At 49.2% G+C, this 17,838-nt stretch overlaps 1 protein-coding gene across 1 annotated transcript in view; it reads left to right on the plus strand.

The window, feature by feature from the left end:
- The window catches only part of NUP93 (nucleoporin 93), a 118,998-nt gene extending 112,369 nt beyond the window's left edge, over window positions 1-6,629 (plus strand). The window contains exons 18-22 of the mRNA XM_006148401.2: window positions 722-840; window positions 1,669-1,786; window positions 2,242-2,325; window positions 3,912-4,040; window positions 6,343-6,629. Coding sequence (XP_006148463.1) covers window positions 722-840; window positions 1,669-1,786; window positions 2,242-2,325; window positions 3,912-4,040; window positions 6,343-6,453 — 561 coding nt within the window. The 3' untranslated portion in view covers window positions 6,454-6,629. The remainder of the gene's footprint in view (window positions 1-721; window positions 841-1,668; window positions 1,787-2,241; window positions 2,326-3,911; window positions 4,041-6,342) is intronic.
- Window positions 6,630-17,838: the final 11,209 nt, after the last annotated feature.

A 17,838-nucleotide genomic window follows, 5' to 3' on the forward strand; every position in this document is an offset into this window, starting at 1 on the left:
AACACACTGAGAGGAGGTCTTACAGGCATTGAACGGTGTCTCTGTAGGCAGCAAAATAAGCATCCATCGCAGTTCAGTGGAGAAGCTGCTGGGGAAAATGCCTCGGTGCTTATCCCGTGGGCAGCCACAGGACGCCGGCAAATACTGAGTGTGAGAAAATAATGCCACGGCTGGGGTGTTCTGGGAGAACTAGAAAATACTTCTCTATGTGAGGGTATGACTGCGGATGATTGCATGACATAGAAAAGATTGCATTCTCTCCTTTTATCAACTGAGGAAAGTACGCAAGGAGGGGTTTATAATTCATGGGTTTAAAAAAAAAAACATGTATTGATTAGAGCATAATTAAGATATAAAAATACAGGGGCTGGCAAGGGGAGTAGTGGCTAAGGGTGCTGGACTCCCACATGGCCGACTGTGGTTCAAGTCCCAGACCTGGCGGCTTCGTTTTTCACTCTCCACGCCCCCGGCCATCTATGGTCAAATTTAAATAAATAAAGTTAAATATAAAAAACAATTCTTTTTTTAAAAAAGATATAGAAATACATAAGGATAGTAAGTGTACAATGCGGTAAATTTTCAAAGTTATATACATTTATGTAGCCACCACTCAGATTAAGATAATGGAACATGCCATCTTTTACCCCAGGAAGTTCCCTCTTTGGTTTTGGTCAGTTTTCCTTTTACTGACTTGTTTCTTTACTTTTAAAAACACGTGCAGAATGCTGACAAGGTGCTGGAGCTGATGAACAAACTGCTGAGCCCCGTCGTGCCCCAGATCAGTGCGCCACAGTCCAACAAGGAGAGGCTGAAGAACATGGCCCTCTCCATCGCTGAACGGTACAGCTGGGAGCTGCTCCTGGGACCCTGAGGGTGCCAGGGCCAGTGCCAGGCCACACGTGCCACCCGGATATATGTTCAGCTTCATTGAAGTGCCAGCAAACAGTTTCCAAAGGGGCTGTACTGCCTCCCCAGGCTGCCAGTTCTGTGACCTCACCCCATAACCAGCACTGTCAGGCTTCTAGCGTTTTTGCCAGAAAGGAGGGTGTCAAATTGTATCTCGACATTTTAATCATGCACATTAGGTTTACTTCTACTTGTGCTCATGTGGGCTTTTTAAAGCCATTTCAAAGGCATTCAGAAACTAAGTAATGGGTGCATGGAGGAAGTCTTAGAGCTGCCATGGCCAAATGGATCAGAATCTACTTTCCTTCCCCGTGAGTTAACCTGAGTTATCCAACCAGTTTAACTCCCAGACTGAGGCAAAGGATGGTATTTTTTACACCTTCACAGATACTCCTAATAGAATAACCCAGAGAAAACCAGGTTTGGGATGCTTTCCTGGGGTAACACAAAAGAACTTTCTTTGGAAAGTGAGTTATTTTCACTTAGCTTACAATCCCCAGCCGTGGCTGCTGGACTGTGTGTCTTTCAGGGCCTCCCACCCTTCTTGGGATGTTGAGACTGGAGAACAATGCTTTATTCAAAATATTTATAGGTGGGTCTAGACCAAGTCTACCACCAGTGCTTGCCCATTTCAAAATAAACACTATTTTCCATTCCTTGGTTCTTCCCACTCAGAGTTTAAGAGGTTTAGATGCTTTTAAAATGCTCTCCTACAGTCAAGGATTACACAGAAATGTATAACACAGCCCTTCTGTCTTTCAGGTATAGGGCTCAGGGAATAAGTGCAAATAAATTCGTGGATTCCACGTTTTACCTTCTGTTGGATTTGATCACCTTTTTTGACGAGTACCACAATGGTCATATTGACAGAGCCTTTGATGTAAGTTTCAGGAGGGGTGTTTGAAGTGCAGGTTCGTGTCTGCCCTTGAATATTCAGCACACTTCATGGATGCATTCGAAACAAAGGGAATGTCACTAATGCGCCTGTTAAATGAAGAAGGACAAGTGTGATCCTGGGCACATAAAGGGGACTTCTGTCCTGCTTTTTTTTCTTTTCTTTTTTTTTTTTTCTGTTGCTTTCCCCTTTAATCTTAAAACTTTGAGAGGTTTTTCAAAGTAATTTGAAATCTCTGAATTTTAAAATTGTGTCAGAAAATGAGGATAAGAATCAAGTTAGTCAGCAGGTTAGAATCAAAGCCTTTGTACGAGGGGAATAGCATTTTCTATTAAGAAGCCCTTTTTGAACATGTTATATATGCTGACTGTGTGTTTAGGAAGATGAAATAATGACAATGGCTGTGTCATATGGGGCTGGTGGTGGTTTGTTTTAAACAGATAATTGACCGCTTGAAGCTGGTGCCCCTGAATCAGGAAAGTGTGGAAGAGAGAGTGGCTGCCTTCAGAAATTTCAGTGATGAAGTGAGTACTCCCTAAGTTGTGTAATTCCTTTTTTACTACTTCTACCAAAAGGTGTTTGTGTTTATATAGCTGGTGACTTTGAGGACTCTGGTTATGGTGCCATCCAGACCGAATTTTCTAAGATGGATCCCATGTCTCATACCTTGTTTTTTCTGTGATTGCCATGTTTGTAGGAGAGAGTTCTGGTTGATCTGTGAGGCTGATTTAACTCTTTTATTGTCCATTGTACCAGAAGGTGTTTCAGTGCTTAACTTTGATGGTTGAGTAGTTCCACTGGGTGCGTGAGACGCACATCATGATTCATGGCCGCCCTCCCTGGCCTGCATTGTTTTGTCCATAGACAAGGGCGGTTAATGTAGACTAAGGTATTGCCCCTCGAACCTGAGGGCCAGTCTCTCTGTAGGGTGTAGCATGTTGCCACTCTCTAGCCCAGGAGTGCTCAGATGGGCTACACAATGGAATCATTGGGAGAACTTGAAAAAAAATCTTCATGCCAGGCGTTCTACGCCCAGAGATCCTGCCTTCACTGATCAGGGCAGTGCTACAGAACTCCCCTACTTTTTCCCGTGTGCAAATCTGGGTTAGACTTCTCTCGAATCACTGACACTCAAGCCTGGCTGTCTGGTTCTAGGATGTCACTCAGTGGCATTTCAGTTGACCATTGTTCCCAATAAGCAAATGCCTTTTATAAGAGCATGTTTGTGCTTGAGTGGAAGAAGGCCAGCCTCAGCACATGAGGGCTGGCGTAGGCTCTGGTGGTACATTGAGCACAGAAGGGCTTGCTACCTGCCGACCTGCCCTCATGCCTGCTGTGGCTTCCACGCCTGGCCTTCTGTTACTCGCCCCTTGATGCAAATTTTTTTTTTTTTTTTTGGTATAGGGCACGTGCACTCGCCAGACAGAGAGACAGAAAGCGAAAAATCACCCCCAGGGGGGATGGCCACACCACAATCCCTTCTCCTCCGTTCTCCTCTCGGGATCTTGGGCACGCACGCACACGCGCCCAGTGTGAGTTTTAAGCCACCGGGTCCAGGACGCGAACCGCGGTCGACCATGTGGGAGTCCAGCGACATAGCCATTACGCTAACTGCTGGTCCCCCTGGATGCATCTTTTATCACATCATGGGCTGAAGTAGTGCACCAGGGCCTGCCCTTGTGGACATGCCCAGGGCTTGGGCAAGGCCACATGGCACCAGTGCAGATAGCCTGGTGGTTGTGAAACGGAGTGTGGTGAGGCCTGTGGAGCACTAGTGCGTGCACCCTTACCGGCTGATATTCTTGTCCAGACTCTGTGTGTTAGTCACTGCCAGCCGGAGGTCATCAGCCTATTTTGACTTGCAGCCTCTGCTCTGGAGAGATGCGTCAGGAGCAGGGGGCATGTCCACCCAACTTCCGAGCAGCATGGCCTTCTCACACCGACATTTTAGTACCATCAGCTCCATTTTGGTGACCATGTAACTCTCCACCTGACCACTGTGGGAAGTGTGGGCAACCGGTCCTGCTGGGAGCAGCCCCACTCCTCCCCACCCCCGGGTCGACCTGGGGGCTTGGTTCTTCTTACTTACTCCATGTTTCTCTCTGTGTAGATCAGACACAACCTCTCAGAAGTGCTTCTCGCCACCATGAACATCTTATTCACGCAGTTTAAGAGGCTTAAGGGGACAAGTCCATCCTCAGCATCCAGGCCCCAGCGAGTCATCGAGGACCGTGACTCAGTAAGATTCCAGCGTTCAAGAAACAGTGCCGAGAACCGTTTTGCTGGTCTGGAACCCACTGCACTCTGACAAGGCTTTGTGACCCCCAAAAGCTACTCTTTTCCCTTCCTACCTGGAAGCTGGATAAATCTGTGTCAGGCAGCTCCCAGAGGAACTCAGACACTGACAGGACTGCCGCTCCTCTCGAGCTAAAAAAGGATGTGCTAGGTCTGCAACTATCACCTTTTGCAAATCAAACAGAGTGCTAATTTATAGTTGATTCCTCAAGAATTTCTTGCTCATCTTAAAACAAAGGTTATTTTGTAAGTCTCAACTCATCAGCAAACACTTTCATCAAAACCAGACTTTAATTTCGATCAACACATTAATTTGATGTACACCCTGTTTCTGCTCTGATCAGAGCTCACAGTGGCCTTAAAGAGTAATGAGGGCCACGTTATTCCCATTTTATGGCTGAGGAAACTGAGGCCTGGAATTGGGAAGCACTGCTTTTGTGGCTCCGTCAACATAGGTTGGTGAAAAGGCCAGGCCTGAGGCCTTGTGTTTCGGGGCCTTCAGCACATGGTTTAGGCAGAGTCCAGGGAGCTAGAACCCTGGGACTTAGCTATAAACACCACCTGCGCTAGAAGTGGGTTCATGGTTGAAAGTAAAGAGCTGCCTGATAGCCCCAGAGTTGAGTGAAGGTAACCAAATCATGCCTGGAAAGCCCACGCACTTTCAAAGAATATATCATGGTTATACTCGTTATAAAACGAGCTTTCTTTCTGTTGGACATTCATAAGGACAAACACTTGGTTAAAAGTGTTTGCTTTTCAATTTTCTTCTGGAATGTCCTTAAATAAGCCTTTTAAATGATGCTTCAGTTTTCCTTAAGTGTCTTGTTACTGGTCTGAAAGTGTGTTTGTAGACTCCCCTTTATAGTCCAGATGTAGTTTCCTGTCTTGCCGGCATACGCTTCCAACACACGGTTGCCCCTCACCCCCATCCACGGTCCACAGATTTAAGTAACCTCAGATGCTGCCATGCCGCTTCAGTTGTAACGAGTTGGGGGAAGAGGTGACTCCCTACAGGAGAGATGTCAAAGAAGTGTGTGTATACATACACACACACACACACACACACATATATACATTTTTGTTTTTGTTTTTTTAGATTTTTGCTATAGGCACATGCACTTGCTGGGGAGAGAGAGAGAGACAGAAAGGGGATGGCCATGCTGCAATCCCTTCCCCTCCATTCTCCTCTCGAAAATTTAGGCATGTACGCACACACACCCGGTGTGAGTTTGAAGCCCCCAGATCCAGAACTCGAACCGTGTTGGCCATGTGGTAGTCCAGAGACATAACCGTTACACTATCTGCTGGTCCCATTATCTGTATATTTTTACTTTTACTTACATCTGATGCTAAGACTATTTAAAAGTAATTTTGAAATGATTTGAAGTATATGGGAGGATGTGCATAGGTTATATGCAAATATGTCATTTTACATAAGTAGCTTGTGCATTTTCAGGTTTTGGAATCCACAGGGGGTTCTGGAACCAATTTCCCTTGGATACTGATGGATGACTGTTCCTCAGTATGGGACACCCTGAAGCCCCAGACCCCCAAAATCTTGCTTCTGTAGCAATCATCTGAAGCTGTTTCTTTATTTCTAATTCAGTGATTTATCACTTGGAAACCAGGGTGAAAGTTATCTTTTCTGTTACTGGGTTTAAATTTTAGGACCATCTTTTTCCTTCCTGGAACAATCCAGTAATTCCATAATCCATAAATCTTGTTGTCAGGGAAAAGAGGGCCAAGCACAATTGTCAGGAAGGGAGAAGAAGTGAAAGGAAGGGAGAGGGGAGGAGCGGGGAAGAGCTGGATTGAGAGTCCACACTGTCACAGCCTGCTTTTGGAGTTGCCGAGGCTCCATAGGGGCCCTGGGAGCTCAGAGCCCTGAGGAAACAGATGGACAAAAACTAGTCAGGAGGGGCGGGGGATGACTCAGAAAACTGGAGCAGGCAGTTCTGAAGCTCGGGGCTGTGCAGGAAGCTAGTAGCGGCAAGGCAGTTTGCTAGCAAACCCATCTGCCTTTTGCTTGGTGGAAGGGCTTTGACACTGCACGGAGCTAGAACCCCACTGGGCACGTTTTGCTAACTGTACCACGCTGGAGGCAAATGACTACGGAGAGTAAGACGCTCGCTCACCAGGGATCCGTCCCTGGCCTCCAGCGAGAGATGAAAGACGTGGTGGCGGTTCTCAGCACTGCAGCTCGACTTGAGAGTTAACCAGTGTTCTTCTCTTCCTTTTCCCCTCAGCAACTCCGAAGTCAAGCCCGAGCGCTGATTACCTTTGCTGGAATGATACCGTACCGGACGTCTGGGGACACTAATGCCAGGCTGGTGCAGATGGAGGTCCTCATGAATTAAGGGCCATGCTCAGGGGCTTCTGGGGCTGCACGCTGTCAGCACACCAGGCACACAAGCCCATGGGGTGGGGGTCCTGGTTCTGTGTCTCTTGTGTTTTGTTCTGTTTTTGTTTGTTTGTTTGCTTTTTTTTAATATCATGTATTTTTGTCAACACCAATAAATTTCTTTGATTTGTATTTCTTTTCAACATTATTTTTTTTTTCTCTTTGAAGTTTTGTTTAAAGTTTTTTTTATATGTATTGGGAAGAAATGTCTTTACTAATACTCAGGCCAGAGAATGAGAGGCAATGTAGGCACCTGTGATTTTATTAAATTGACCTTAAATGATTAAAAATATGCCCAAAATGAGCAAGGAAACAGCCTTTGGGAGTTACTTTTATTTAGATATAATACTTCATATGGCAGAGTCACGGTTCATTATCCCAAGTGAAAGGCAGCCTCAGCCTTAGGGATTGAAGGTTCATGTATAAGATTGTCAAGCACTCCATGTCTTCTGTCTTCCTGGGTATGCCTGGGAGTCCAGGTGGTCCAACACCATCCCCCAGATCATCTGCTCTGATTCCAGGATTAGTTAGTTGGCTGTTCTGTTAAAGTTCCAGTACAGATAAAAACATAGACCTAGAAAACCTTCAGAAGGGAGGTTGTAGGTACCTTGGCTCAAGTGTGAGGAAGAGGTTAAGCCTCGCTTCACCCCACAGTAGCGGCTCCACTGAGAGGTGACTGCTTTGCTCGAGCACACCCCTCTTACCAAGGACTTTTCAGCTCCTCGTTCCCCTGCTCTAGTCACCACTTTGCGTCCCCCTTACTTTCCCCACTCTTGAAGGCTGTTGACTGGGGGAGCTCAAGGGTCACTTTCTATCCAGAGAACAGAGTCCACTCTGTGTGGCACCAGCACTGTGGGTATTAGGTCCCTGAGCAGCAATTGTTGTGTGTTCTTGGTTTTGTTTCTCCCATCAGTGGGCTATGCTAGAGAGGGGTGAGGACAGGTGTGTGTTCCTAATTGGGCCACCTGGGCCACAAGACACTGGGGAGTGGCCTGCTCTGCTGGCTTGATCACTGTTCCTGAAGCCCGTTCTTTCCCAGGAGGATGTCAAGATCCCTAGAGGGTCTCCTGAGGAGCTTTTGCTCCTAGGGAGGAATCTGTCACATCTTATTCACACAGTTTAATGGTATGTGGTCACCCCCGCCACCCCCAGTTGATAAAATAATTGTTACCTTTCCTTTTGGGAAAGAACTGGTCTGTAGATAATGGAACCATCTGTTTATTGGTGGCTTTCCATATTCCATCTAAGATGTACCCTGAGGGTCATCAGGGCTGTTCTCTGCCCGAGTCTGGTCATCCTGGAGTGCTGCCTTCAGCTGAGCTTTAGAAAGCCTTGGAAGATGCGCCCTGCAGGGGACTTGATTTAGCAAGTTGCACCCTGCTTACGCGTGCTGATTTAAGCCAGTGATTCATTTTAACAGTGCTTTGAAAAAAGATTAGCCCATGGACTTTTCATAAAGCTACTTAGTATTTTGTTCATTAATATTAGATCTTACTTGCAGATAGAAAAGCACTGCTGCCATAGTGAGAGAAGGCTCAAGTTGTGCACATTTGCATTTGCTAGCTGGCTCATCTCTTGTTCCCTGTGCCCCATGAGGATTCATTGTGGATTTGCCTTGCCTTTCCTTGCATCATGGATAGAATTGCATGCCAGCCCGCCACGGGAGGCTAGGTGCCTCTGATTGGTAAGAGAGACATGGAATCAGAAGGGAGAGGAAAACAACCAGACCTTGAGCTACCCGCTGGGGGAGCTATGAGTTGGGTAAAGTGTTCCTGGTCGGCAGTTGGGGAGTGAGAGAGGGGAAACCTTAACTAGGGTCATGGTTATAAATAAGTTTGAGAAGAGAGCCGGGTCTTGCAGAGCAAATGCTAGTACTTGTGGACAAGCCGATTTTGTGGTCCAGTGCAGCCTGCTGGGTCTGTACAGGGATGAGGGAACAGGCTGAGTTTATAAGGCCATGACTTCAGTGCCCAGGTACCTGTGCTGATAGCTTGAGCTCAGAAATGATGAACTTGGAGCAAGTTATTAGCTTTAAAAGTCATCCTCCGCTTACCTGTTCAGAGAACTAATTCCTTTCTGTAGTGGGTGGTCTGTGACTTAACTGTTTACCCAGAGAAAGGAGGAGAAGGGGAGCCTTGGGTGTGTCTCTTATCTTCCAAGAATGAGGTTCCAGTCTTTCTACAAAATTCAGGGGCACTTAGACACTGACAGTGCCCGTCTCGGAGTGGCTCATAATAAACTCATGACACATTTGAAGGGAAGTACTGATTTGATCTGGATCCTTTTCAGAGGCCTGGAGATTCTATTTCAGATTTTGTCTCTTTTAATTTAATTTATTTTTTTAATCAAATCTAGTTGTGCAAGGAAGCCTCAGCTGAAACTGCTGTACTGCCTTAGAGTGAATCATTTGGTCTTATCCCTCATGGGCTGGATGGACTCACCAAAGAGCAGGAAGTACCCGTTTACACTGGGGCCAGCATGTAGATCCAGCTCCTGCCCTACAAGCACTTGCAGTCTAATAGAGACTTTTATTAATAATTAGGCAGGCAGTTAATTCTTCTGATGCGTCATTTAAATCCTAGGTAGGTGACTATGCAAAGAATGACCGACCTGGTGTCTAGCATTTGCTGATTTAAAAAACAAACAAGACCCAAGGACTGTTCTCTGGGTTTTCACCTTTGTTCTGTTGAATGAGTGCTTCTGACCAAAACCCTCATTACTAAACATAGCAGTGTGTATCCCTATGCCAGCATCCCACTGCCGTAGACGGGACCGCCACCTCCTTAGGCATCAGAAGCTTTATTTGCTTCATTAGACCACATCTGCCACTCACGAAGGGATGAGCATGCTCAGTGCTGAGACGGACTGAACCCTGGCTGCCCCACCTGACTGTGGACTGTCACTTAGCCCTGGTCGGTCATGGAGCTGGGTTGAGCTCCACATCCAGCAGGTCTGGAGAAAGTGACTTTAAAATTCCTCATGGAAATGGGCATTTTATGTCTGGGCTAATATCGGGCTTTTGATAATTCTGCATTTCAGGAATATCAGAAAGACAAAGGCAGCAAATTATTAATAGGAATTGTGAAGCGCTCTGGAAGAAAAGAGGCCATTTCTAGGGTCCTCAATGCCCTCATTCTTCATTCTAGGCTGAATTCAGAAGTCACCCCATTTCCTCCCCATCTTGTCTTGTGTGTTAGTATCCCCTACAGGGCAGGGACCAGAAGGAATTAAACCTGTCTTCTTGCCACTTGTTTCTAACTGAAGAGGTTGGCAGAAGAAGGCTTAAATTCACTAGCTAAAATGTTGTGAAGATTTTCAGATGTCCTGCCCTTCTCTTTAGCTTGTGACTGGCTAAATCGCAGGTATGATCTGAGCATCAGCCGGGGCTCCACAACAGACAGTTGCCAAGGCCCTGTGTGTGCTGGGCTGTGCTTGGTAGCTGAGATACCCAAGGTAGGCCTAGCACTGTCCCCACCCCAGAGCTGCCAGGAGTCAGGGAAGGCGGGCTCTCTCCTCTGGTTCTCTTTTCACTGAGATCATCTGAGTAGAAATACTTGTTCTAAGTTGCTGACCTGGGGAAGGAAGAAAAGTCCTTGTCTTAATCTTGCTTTCGGAATATGCTGCTTCTCTGTGCCCTCCCCTGGGTATTGGACCCCCCCAGCAGATTGTTCAGCAGATATTTGAATGATACTGGCTTCTCTTTGAGCCAGAGATAGAGTCAGGGATCCCAGAGGAAGCCTCTAGCATCGAAACAGATGTGAGGTAGCCCCTGTGTGGCCCCAGCAGACCTGGCCTAGACAGTCTCTCCATTGGCACCTGGGGCTGCGTGGCCATCCAGGTAAGACCCCTTCTTCACCTGGTGGGCCAGATTTAGCAAATGAAAATGCAGGGCTTTCCACTGAATGTGTGTTTTATAAACGTGAGGTCCTTACTGTAAATGCGTCCCAGTTTTATCTGTCGGGCTTGCCTCTGCTGGCACTTGCTGCCTGGAGGCCCTCGGGCCTGGCACAGGCTGCTAGGAGTTCTCCCGCTAAATTGGATTAGCCTGATTTGTTGCACTGTTTGTGCTTCTGTGGGCAGCGGAAATGACAGTGAGATCTGAAGTCACTTGAGAGGGCAGGCAGAAGCCAGGCAGAGCGAGGGGGATAATTGGGGCCCCTGCTGACCTCCACTGCTATTATCTCCTGGGGGTCTCTGGCAGGAGTTTCAAATACCGTGTGTTGGGTGCAGGAGAAGAGGTAAAGGGCAGCTTTTCCTTACTTGATCAGTAACTTATATCCAAAAGGCAGTGGGGAGAATTCTTGGCTTGTTTCAGTTGACCGATAATTTTTCTTTCTTCCGTTTTCGCTTTTCTGGCATTGTGGCTTTGCAGTGTGTGGGGTGCGGGGTGTGCCGTGCATGTTTCTGTCTGTGGAGTAACTCTGCATTTGCTCTGTTTAGGCCACCTCCTTCACCACCGCCCCTGCCGGTAGCCGGTAAATGGAATGTGCTCCCCAAGTGCCGTGTGCCCCTTTGCTCCATCCTTCTGTGGTGTGGAAGCCCTCTCTGGGCCCCCTCCTTTCTTAGGACGGTCCTTAGCTGAGGCACAGCCAGGGCTGCCTCAGAAGACAGCCTCAAGGGACGCCTTTTTTACTCCCCACCTCCCCCCCGAAGACTTCTAAGGCCTACCTAGTCCCAGGGTCTGTGACGCCCCAGAGGTCTCTGAGTAAATACAGGACTCCCACCACAGCTCTGAAGTCTTGCTCTCTGGCACTGACCTCCAAATTCAGTCTTCTGACCAGGGGTCCTGGGAAGGTTCTGGCTTGGGGTGTAGCTGGGTCAAGGGTCAGAGGCATTTTAGTGATAAGCCCAGCATGCTGGGAGCAGTTAGAATCTGTGACCTTTATCTTGAACCTTCAATAGAAAGCATTTTAAGTAGGGGTTGAGGGCCAGTTCTGACCTTGAGGAAGTGGCAGCAGGATTGGGGGTGGTTTCAGTTGGATGGTGGGGGAGGTTTGGGCCTAACCATGGGACAGATGTCTCTCGCTCTTTCAGACAGTATCTGCTGTGTTTTTGACCAGGAGTGTTTTCAAAGATCTGGGGCATGGGTGTTTTGCTTGGAGATATGCAGTGACCAGGGAGGCGGAAGGGGTGTCCATCTCTCTCCGCCTGGGAGCCCTTACCCTAATGAGAAGCCCTGAGTGAGGTGGCATAAGCTGCCAGTGACCTGTGTTCTCCCCCTTGAAGGAGCTACATGGAAGCCTTTCAGCCCATTTCCTTTGTGAGGATCCCTCAGCTGCAGCTGATCCTGCCAGCCTCTGGAGGCCATTTCCTGATGGATCGTCTGGGAATCTGGGCCTCTCACCCCATCATAGGTTTAGTGGTCTCCTCTGAGGCTCAGCAGTGTCTCCTGGAGCTGGGCTGCAAGCCCATGGTATGGCTGTGGAGGGGAGGTCACTGAGGTGGGTGGGGCGGGTGGAGAGAAGGCCAATGGTGAGGGAGGCCCCATAGAGCTGAAGGCTTTCCGTTGGGGTGAGGATCCGATCTGAGTCTTCAGTTAAAAACATTACGATGCCACCCAGGTGATGCTGGAAGAAGACAGTTAGAGCCATTGGTCACCCCAACATGAGTGGCACCTCAGCTGTCCCTAGGAATGGCCAGGAAGTCCCAGGAAACAGCCACAGAGAAATAGGAGGACTGACTGACAACGGGCAGTGAGGCTAGAACTGCAGTGAGGGGTTCATGCTGGCAATGCTGTGCTGGGAGACTCCTTGGGGAGATTGGCTGAAGGGTCTTTTCCCTGGATGTCCCAAAGGTCTTCCCAAACGTGAGCCTGGAGCTGTCCCCTTCGCTACCCACCCCTCAGCCCTCTCATACTCTGGATGGGCTTCTGGGTGACTTGCATGCTGATCAAGCTGACAGTTCAGCTGACTTGAATTTTTAGGGAGATTTAAACCAAATTGTTTCCTCAGAAACAAATGTTTGGAATGTCACCCCCTGGTGGCCATCAGCTGTCATCAGCACTAGAAAGCACAAGGACTTCAGAGACTTTGAAAACTGAATTCTGAAAGTGAAGAGTTCAGCAGTGACAGGGGATAGGAAGAGAGAAAGGGCGTGGAATACCGGGACCCAAAGCTCTCAAAGCACAGAGCTGGCAACTGAGCAAGCCCTTGGCAGCAGTTGCCCCAGCCCCACCCCCAGGGCTTCAGAGCCTGGCCTGGGAGGGACACAACCACAAGTTTGGGAGCTGGGCTGAAAGTAGTTCTAATCCATTCTTCACCACTTGGAAATCATGTGACCAGGGGCAAGTCATTTAATCACTCTGAACCATAGAAGGCAAGGACTGATCCTTGTTCGCCAGGCTACTGGGAAGACTAGTTTCTGTACGTCACCCACCTGTCACCTGTCACCTTGGGCCCTCAGTAAATGGAAGTTAATTTGGCCACCTCTCACCGTGGGTTGTTCGCATCAGTGCCCCAGGGATGGCTATTTTTTTGTTTTTCAAGAGACAAAATTGGGTCATGGTTGGTAGAGCAGTTTGCTACTAGGGGATGGACATTGACGTGTCAAGTTCAAGTTGGGGCTCTTGTTTATTTGGTGGCTGCTAAACAGAGGGTGCAACCTGACAAGTGCCAAGGTCCCACCCTGTGTCAGGCCGATGTTGTCCCAAGCACCAGGGAGTTGAGATCCCTGCCCTTGAGGACTTAGGTTTTACAGGGAGTACGCCACAGTGAGGAGCCTCTTCCAGTAAAGTGGGTCCCTTCGCCGCCACCGACTCCAGAGCTTCACTCACTTATTCAGCACCCTCCAGGACCCTGGGCTACAAGCCGTGGGGTGGTCTCTGTGATGGTGGCTCCATCCCTGGTTCTGAGGTTCACACTGTGGTTGGGGAAGAGACAAGAAGGCACACAGACATGCCATCATGAAACAGGAAGGCTTAAGAAGGGGACAGAGATAGAGGAAGATGGAAGGAGAATTCCCAGTGACTGGGAGATATACAGGAACTATCTGCAGGTGACCAGGAGGGGGCCTGCAGAGATGGGAGTGTGAGTGCGGCCACCCTGCTCACGCACGGTGTTGTGAGCCCAGGTCTTGGTCTGACTCACTGGCCTGCTTCTCATGCCCCAGCTGTGTCGTGTAGCCGCTCACTCACCTATGGCCTCAAAGCAGGAAGAGCAGCAGGATGCAGGTAAGTTGAGGGGCCTGCCAGAGGTCACAGGCCTCGTGTTCAGCCCTTCCCTCGCCAAACAGAAGCCTGACTATAGGGCATCCGCTTTGATCAAGAGGTGAGTATGTGGGGACTGGGGGACACCAGGGACGGCTGGCCCAAGAGGCAGAGATGCGTCAGGGGTGGGCTCACTTGGAGACACATACTTGTCTGTGCAAACCAGTAGTATAAGGCTGCCCACTGGAGGGAGTCTAGCACGAAGGACTGATGGCCCCACAGGCATTGGTGTGTCAAACCAGGAGAAAAATCTCTTTAGAAGCCTTTTATGACATCAGGACCAGCAGATGGCGTAACGGCTAAGTCGCTAGACTCCCATGTAATCAACTGTGGTTTGAGTCCCGGACCCAGTGGCTTAAACTCACACTGGGCGTGTGTGCGTGCCCAAGGTCCTAAGAGGAGAATGGAGGAGAAGGGATTGTGGTGTGGCCATCCCCCCTAGGGGGGGGATTTCTCGCTATCTCTCTATCTCTGTCTTTCTGGTGAGCACACATGCCCTATAGCAAAGACCTCTCTAAAAGCCTTTTAGGACATGAACTATACATTTTTTAACTCTAACATCAGCATTCCCTTTATGAAAAAACACATCTCTCCTCTAGCTTACTCCAGCTCTGCAATTCTCAACAACCCTGGCCACATCTTTGGATCACTTGGGGAGCACTACTGATTTCCAGGGCTGGCCCCATTGCTCAATGGTTAAGTGCTGTGCTTAGGGGGCTGGGTCCCATGTGGTTGACCATGGTTCAAATCCTCGACCTGGGTCTGTGTGCCCAAAATCCTAACGGGAAGGAAGAATGGAGAAATGGGAATTGCAGTATGACCAGGCCCCATTAGGAGGCTCGCTCGCTCTCTTTCTCTCTCATGCACACATGCCCTATGGCAATTAAAAAGCATAGAAACTGATTTCCAAATGGTCCCTGAGCTTCCGATTTAATTGGGGAGGAAATAAGGCACTGTTTGTTTTTACCGTAGAACAGGTATGCTCACCAGAAAGAGAGAGAGAGAGGGACAGTGAGGATGGCCGTGCTTCAGTCTTCTCTCCATTTTCCTTTCAGCATTTTGGGCACACGCGCACATGCACCTGGTGTGATTTTCAAGCCACCGGGTCCAGGACGCAGACTGTGGTCAGCACCTCAAGCACTGTGCCATCTGCTGGCCCCCATGGTTCATGTTTTTTTGAAGCTCCCCAGGTTGGTTTTCCATGCCAAGGCTGGAAGACCTCATTCTGACAGATACTGTGGTGGGGAGTGATGAAATCAGCCTGTGAGCCTCCAGACGCAGAGCCGCCCTCCCTGCTCCCCAATGCAGGCTTTCATTAAATGTCTGCGATGTACTGAATAGTGGGATGAAGGTTACCTGGTTAGGAGAGAACGCACTGTGCCTAGGCCCGCTGGGCCAGCCTGCCCACTGTAACCAGCACGGTCCAAGCCATTCGGTCAGCGTGACTTTTGCTGTTGAGCGGTTAACTAGAGAGAATGGCATCAGGTGAAGAGCGGCATTGTGTGTGGGTGGGGCAGGGTGGGGGGGAGCATTTCCCAGGAAATCACAAGGGAACATCTGACAGCTCTAGTTGAATCCCTGGCCCCGGATCAAAGATGCTCTTTCCTGCATCCAGCTGCCCCTGGCCTTCCTGTGTCTACCATTGGCAGGCAGATGCCTTGTTTGGGTCTTGTCCCGCGTCCTGTCAGTGCCCCCGATTTCCTGCTGTGGGACCCCGTGCTTGCGGGCTGCACCCAGTCCGAACTCAAAGGCCCCCTGTGGACCATCCGGAGGAGAGACTCCTCTTGAAGCCAGCCCCTCCCCCAGTGATTCTGTAGCACAGGTGTAGGGGTGCTCAGATGCCATCCTGCCACGGGTGCTGGATGACCACTGACAGGAGATCCTTTGGAAGGTGGCTCCGGAATGTTGAGGCTAGCAGTAGGACCGCATCAACCAGGCGAGGTGGGGGAGCCCACGACGCCGAGCTTCTAGGCTTCTCTGAACATTTTCTGCCATCAGACAGCTTCTGTCAGAACCGAGCTCTGATCTCTGCAGACGACCAAAGCCAATTCTGCTTGCATTTCTGCTTCCCAGTGCTGAGCTCCACTTCCCTTCTCCCCATGTCCCAAATTTAAACGATTTAAAGACCATAAATCTTAGCAGCCGCCCCTGCCAGCAAGCACTGCTTAGCAAGTCAAGGATGAGTTGGGTTTTTTCTCGCTGTTCTTTTCTGGTAGCTAATGAACTAGGACCCCCTCCCCTAAGACATTCATTTATATTTACAAAGCACTATTAATATTCTCCAAAACGCTTTCTTCCCAGATCCCTTCTCTTGATCATCAAAAATACCATCGACTGGGCAGAATTATGTCCACGTGACAGATAAAACCCAGGCATCCGGTCGTGAGGTCGGAGGGGCAGAGCCAGGCTGGGCCTCCTCCGGCTTCTACTTCCCACTCCTGCCTCCCACTTCTCTGTGTCTTCTGGACTTGGACGTGGGGGCGGGAGAGCAGGAGCTGAGGTCTTGAATGCAGCTCGAAGGTTCTAGGCCCCTGGTCCCTGCCACAGGAGCAGGTCTTAATCTCCTGGCTTCCAAAAGAGTCCATTAAAGACAGCTCTGATTGGGAGGGACCTGTGCAGTTCAACATCAGACAGGATGACGATGCTTCCCCTAGTGCTTTCAAGAAAGTGTTCCAATGAAGTTTGGAAAGCTAAGAATGTGTATTAAAATGAAAGGTGGTGGCAGTGGAGCCCATGGGATTGACTCCTTGGTCTCCGGAGAGCACAATGACAGTCACCCGCGTGGAGGAATGTGTGGTCGTATCTGCTGCTACAGGACTGGATTTGTTAGAATTACTGCTTCAGCCTGTGTTGACGCAACAGGGCTGAGCTCAGGCCACCCCTGTACTGAAAATCTTGGCTAAACCTGGGTGGAGCCCAAAGGGTCAGTGGAGATTTATTTTCTATATGAGAAGATGAAGAGGGAGAAAAAAAAAATCTCACTCTTACCAGATAGTGACTACTGATAATGATTCCACTTTTTGCCTTGGCCACCAGGAAGCTTCAAGCTAATGTTGGGCTCTTTTCCTCTTACATGATTACTTATCTTTTGTCTTATTCTAAGTGTCTCATCTTAGAATGAAATGGAGGAGCTCATCCCTTTTCTGAGCCCATGTAGCATTTTAGGCAGGATTTATGCCTTATGCCTAGGGTCATGGCAACTGTTACCCTAGCTCCTCTGGTGACCTGTGTGCTCCCAAAGACAGAGATTATGCCTTGTTCACCTGGGTACCCCAAAATAATTAGTGTCGAGTGTCTTATTATCTACACTCATTTGTGAATTATGGGTAAATAGGTTTTTAAAAAGTCTATGACGAAAACGTAGCCAGGAGTCCCTTTAACAATGAAAACGCCTTAATTCATTATGCATATTTCCATTTTCGCTTTAGCTTCAAGGTGCTCTAGCGTCCAGCCGATGAAACATTACCCAGGTAGAAGAACTAGGCTTGCAGTAGACACACCCATGTCCTCCCCAAGGCTCACGAGAAACCCCAGTTCCTTCCTTTTTCAATTTGCTGTTGGGCACATGTGCTCACTGGGGAGAGGGAGTGAGAAAGCACACCCCCAGGGGGATGGCCATGTGCGATCCCTTCTCCACCATTCTCCTTTTGGGCTTGGGCAAACTCATGCTCTGTGTGTTTTTCAAGCCACCGAGCCTGGGACTCAAACCTGGGACTCAAATTCGGCCGTGTGGGATCCAGCCGCCTTCACCACCACACCACGGACTGGCCTAATCTCAGTGTCTTGGTGCTGGTTGCTCTCGGCTAACCTGGGTGGAGTCCAGAGGGTGGATGAAGATTTACTCTTTATGAGGAGGTGAAGGGGATGAGTGCCATCTCACTCTGACGGGGTAGTGACCACTGCTCAGCCTCTGCCCCCTGTGCCTCCCGTGCCTGCCGCCCTCCCTGCTCTCCCTGCGCCGTCTGGGTTCTGTGTCTCGTCCCCTTCCCCGCTGTCAAGTCTGTGAGCCCCTCGTGGGTAGGGGCCCAGCCCGCCCGGGCTCCGGGGCTGTGCAGGCTCGGGGCAGCTGCGGGTCGGGGAGGTGTTTGTGCAGGCTGTCGCTGTCTCCAAACCCAGGAGCCGCATCAGGAGGAGACG

Source organism: Tupaia chinensis, unplaced genomic scaffold (genome assembly GCF_000334495.1).
Source record: "Tupaia chinensis unplaced genomic scaffold, TupChi_1.0 Scaffold000235_1, whole genome shotgun sequence".
Lineage (NCBI taxonomy): Eukaryota > Metazoa > Chordata > Mammalia > Scandentia > Tupaiidae > Tupaia > Tupaia belangeri.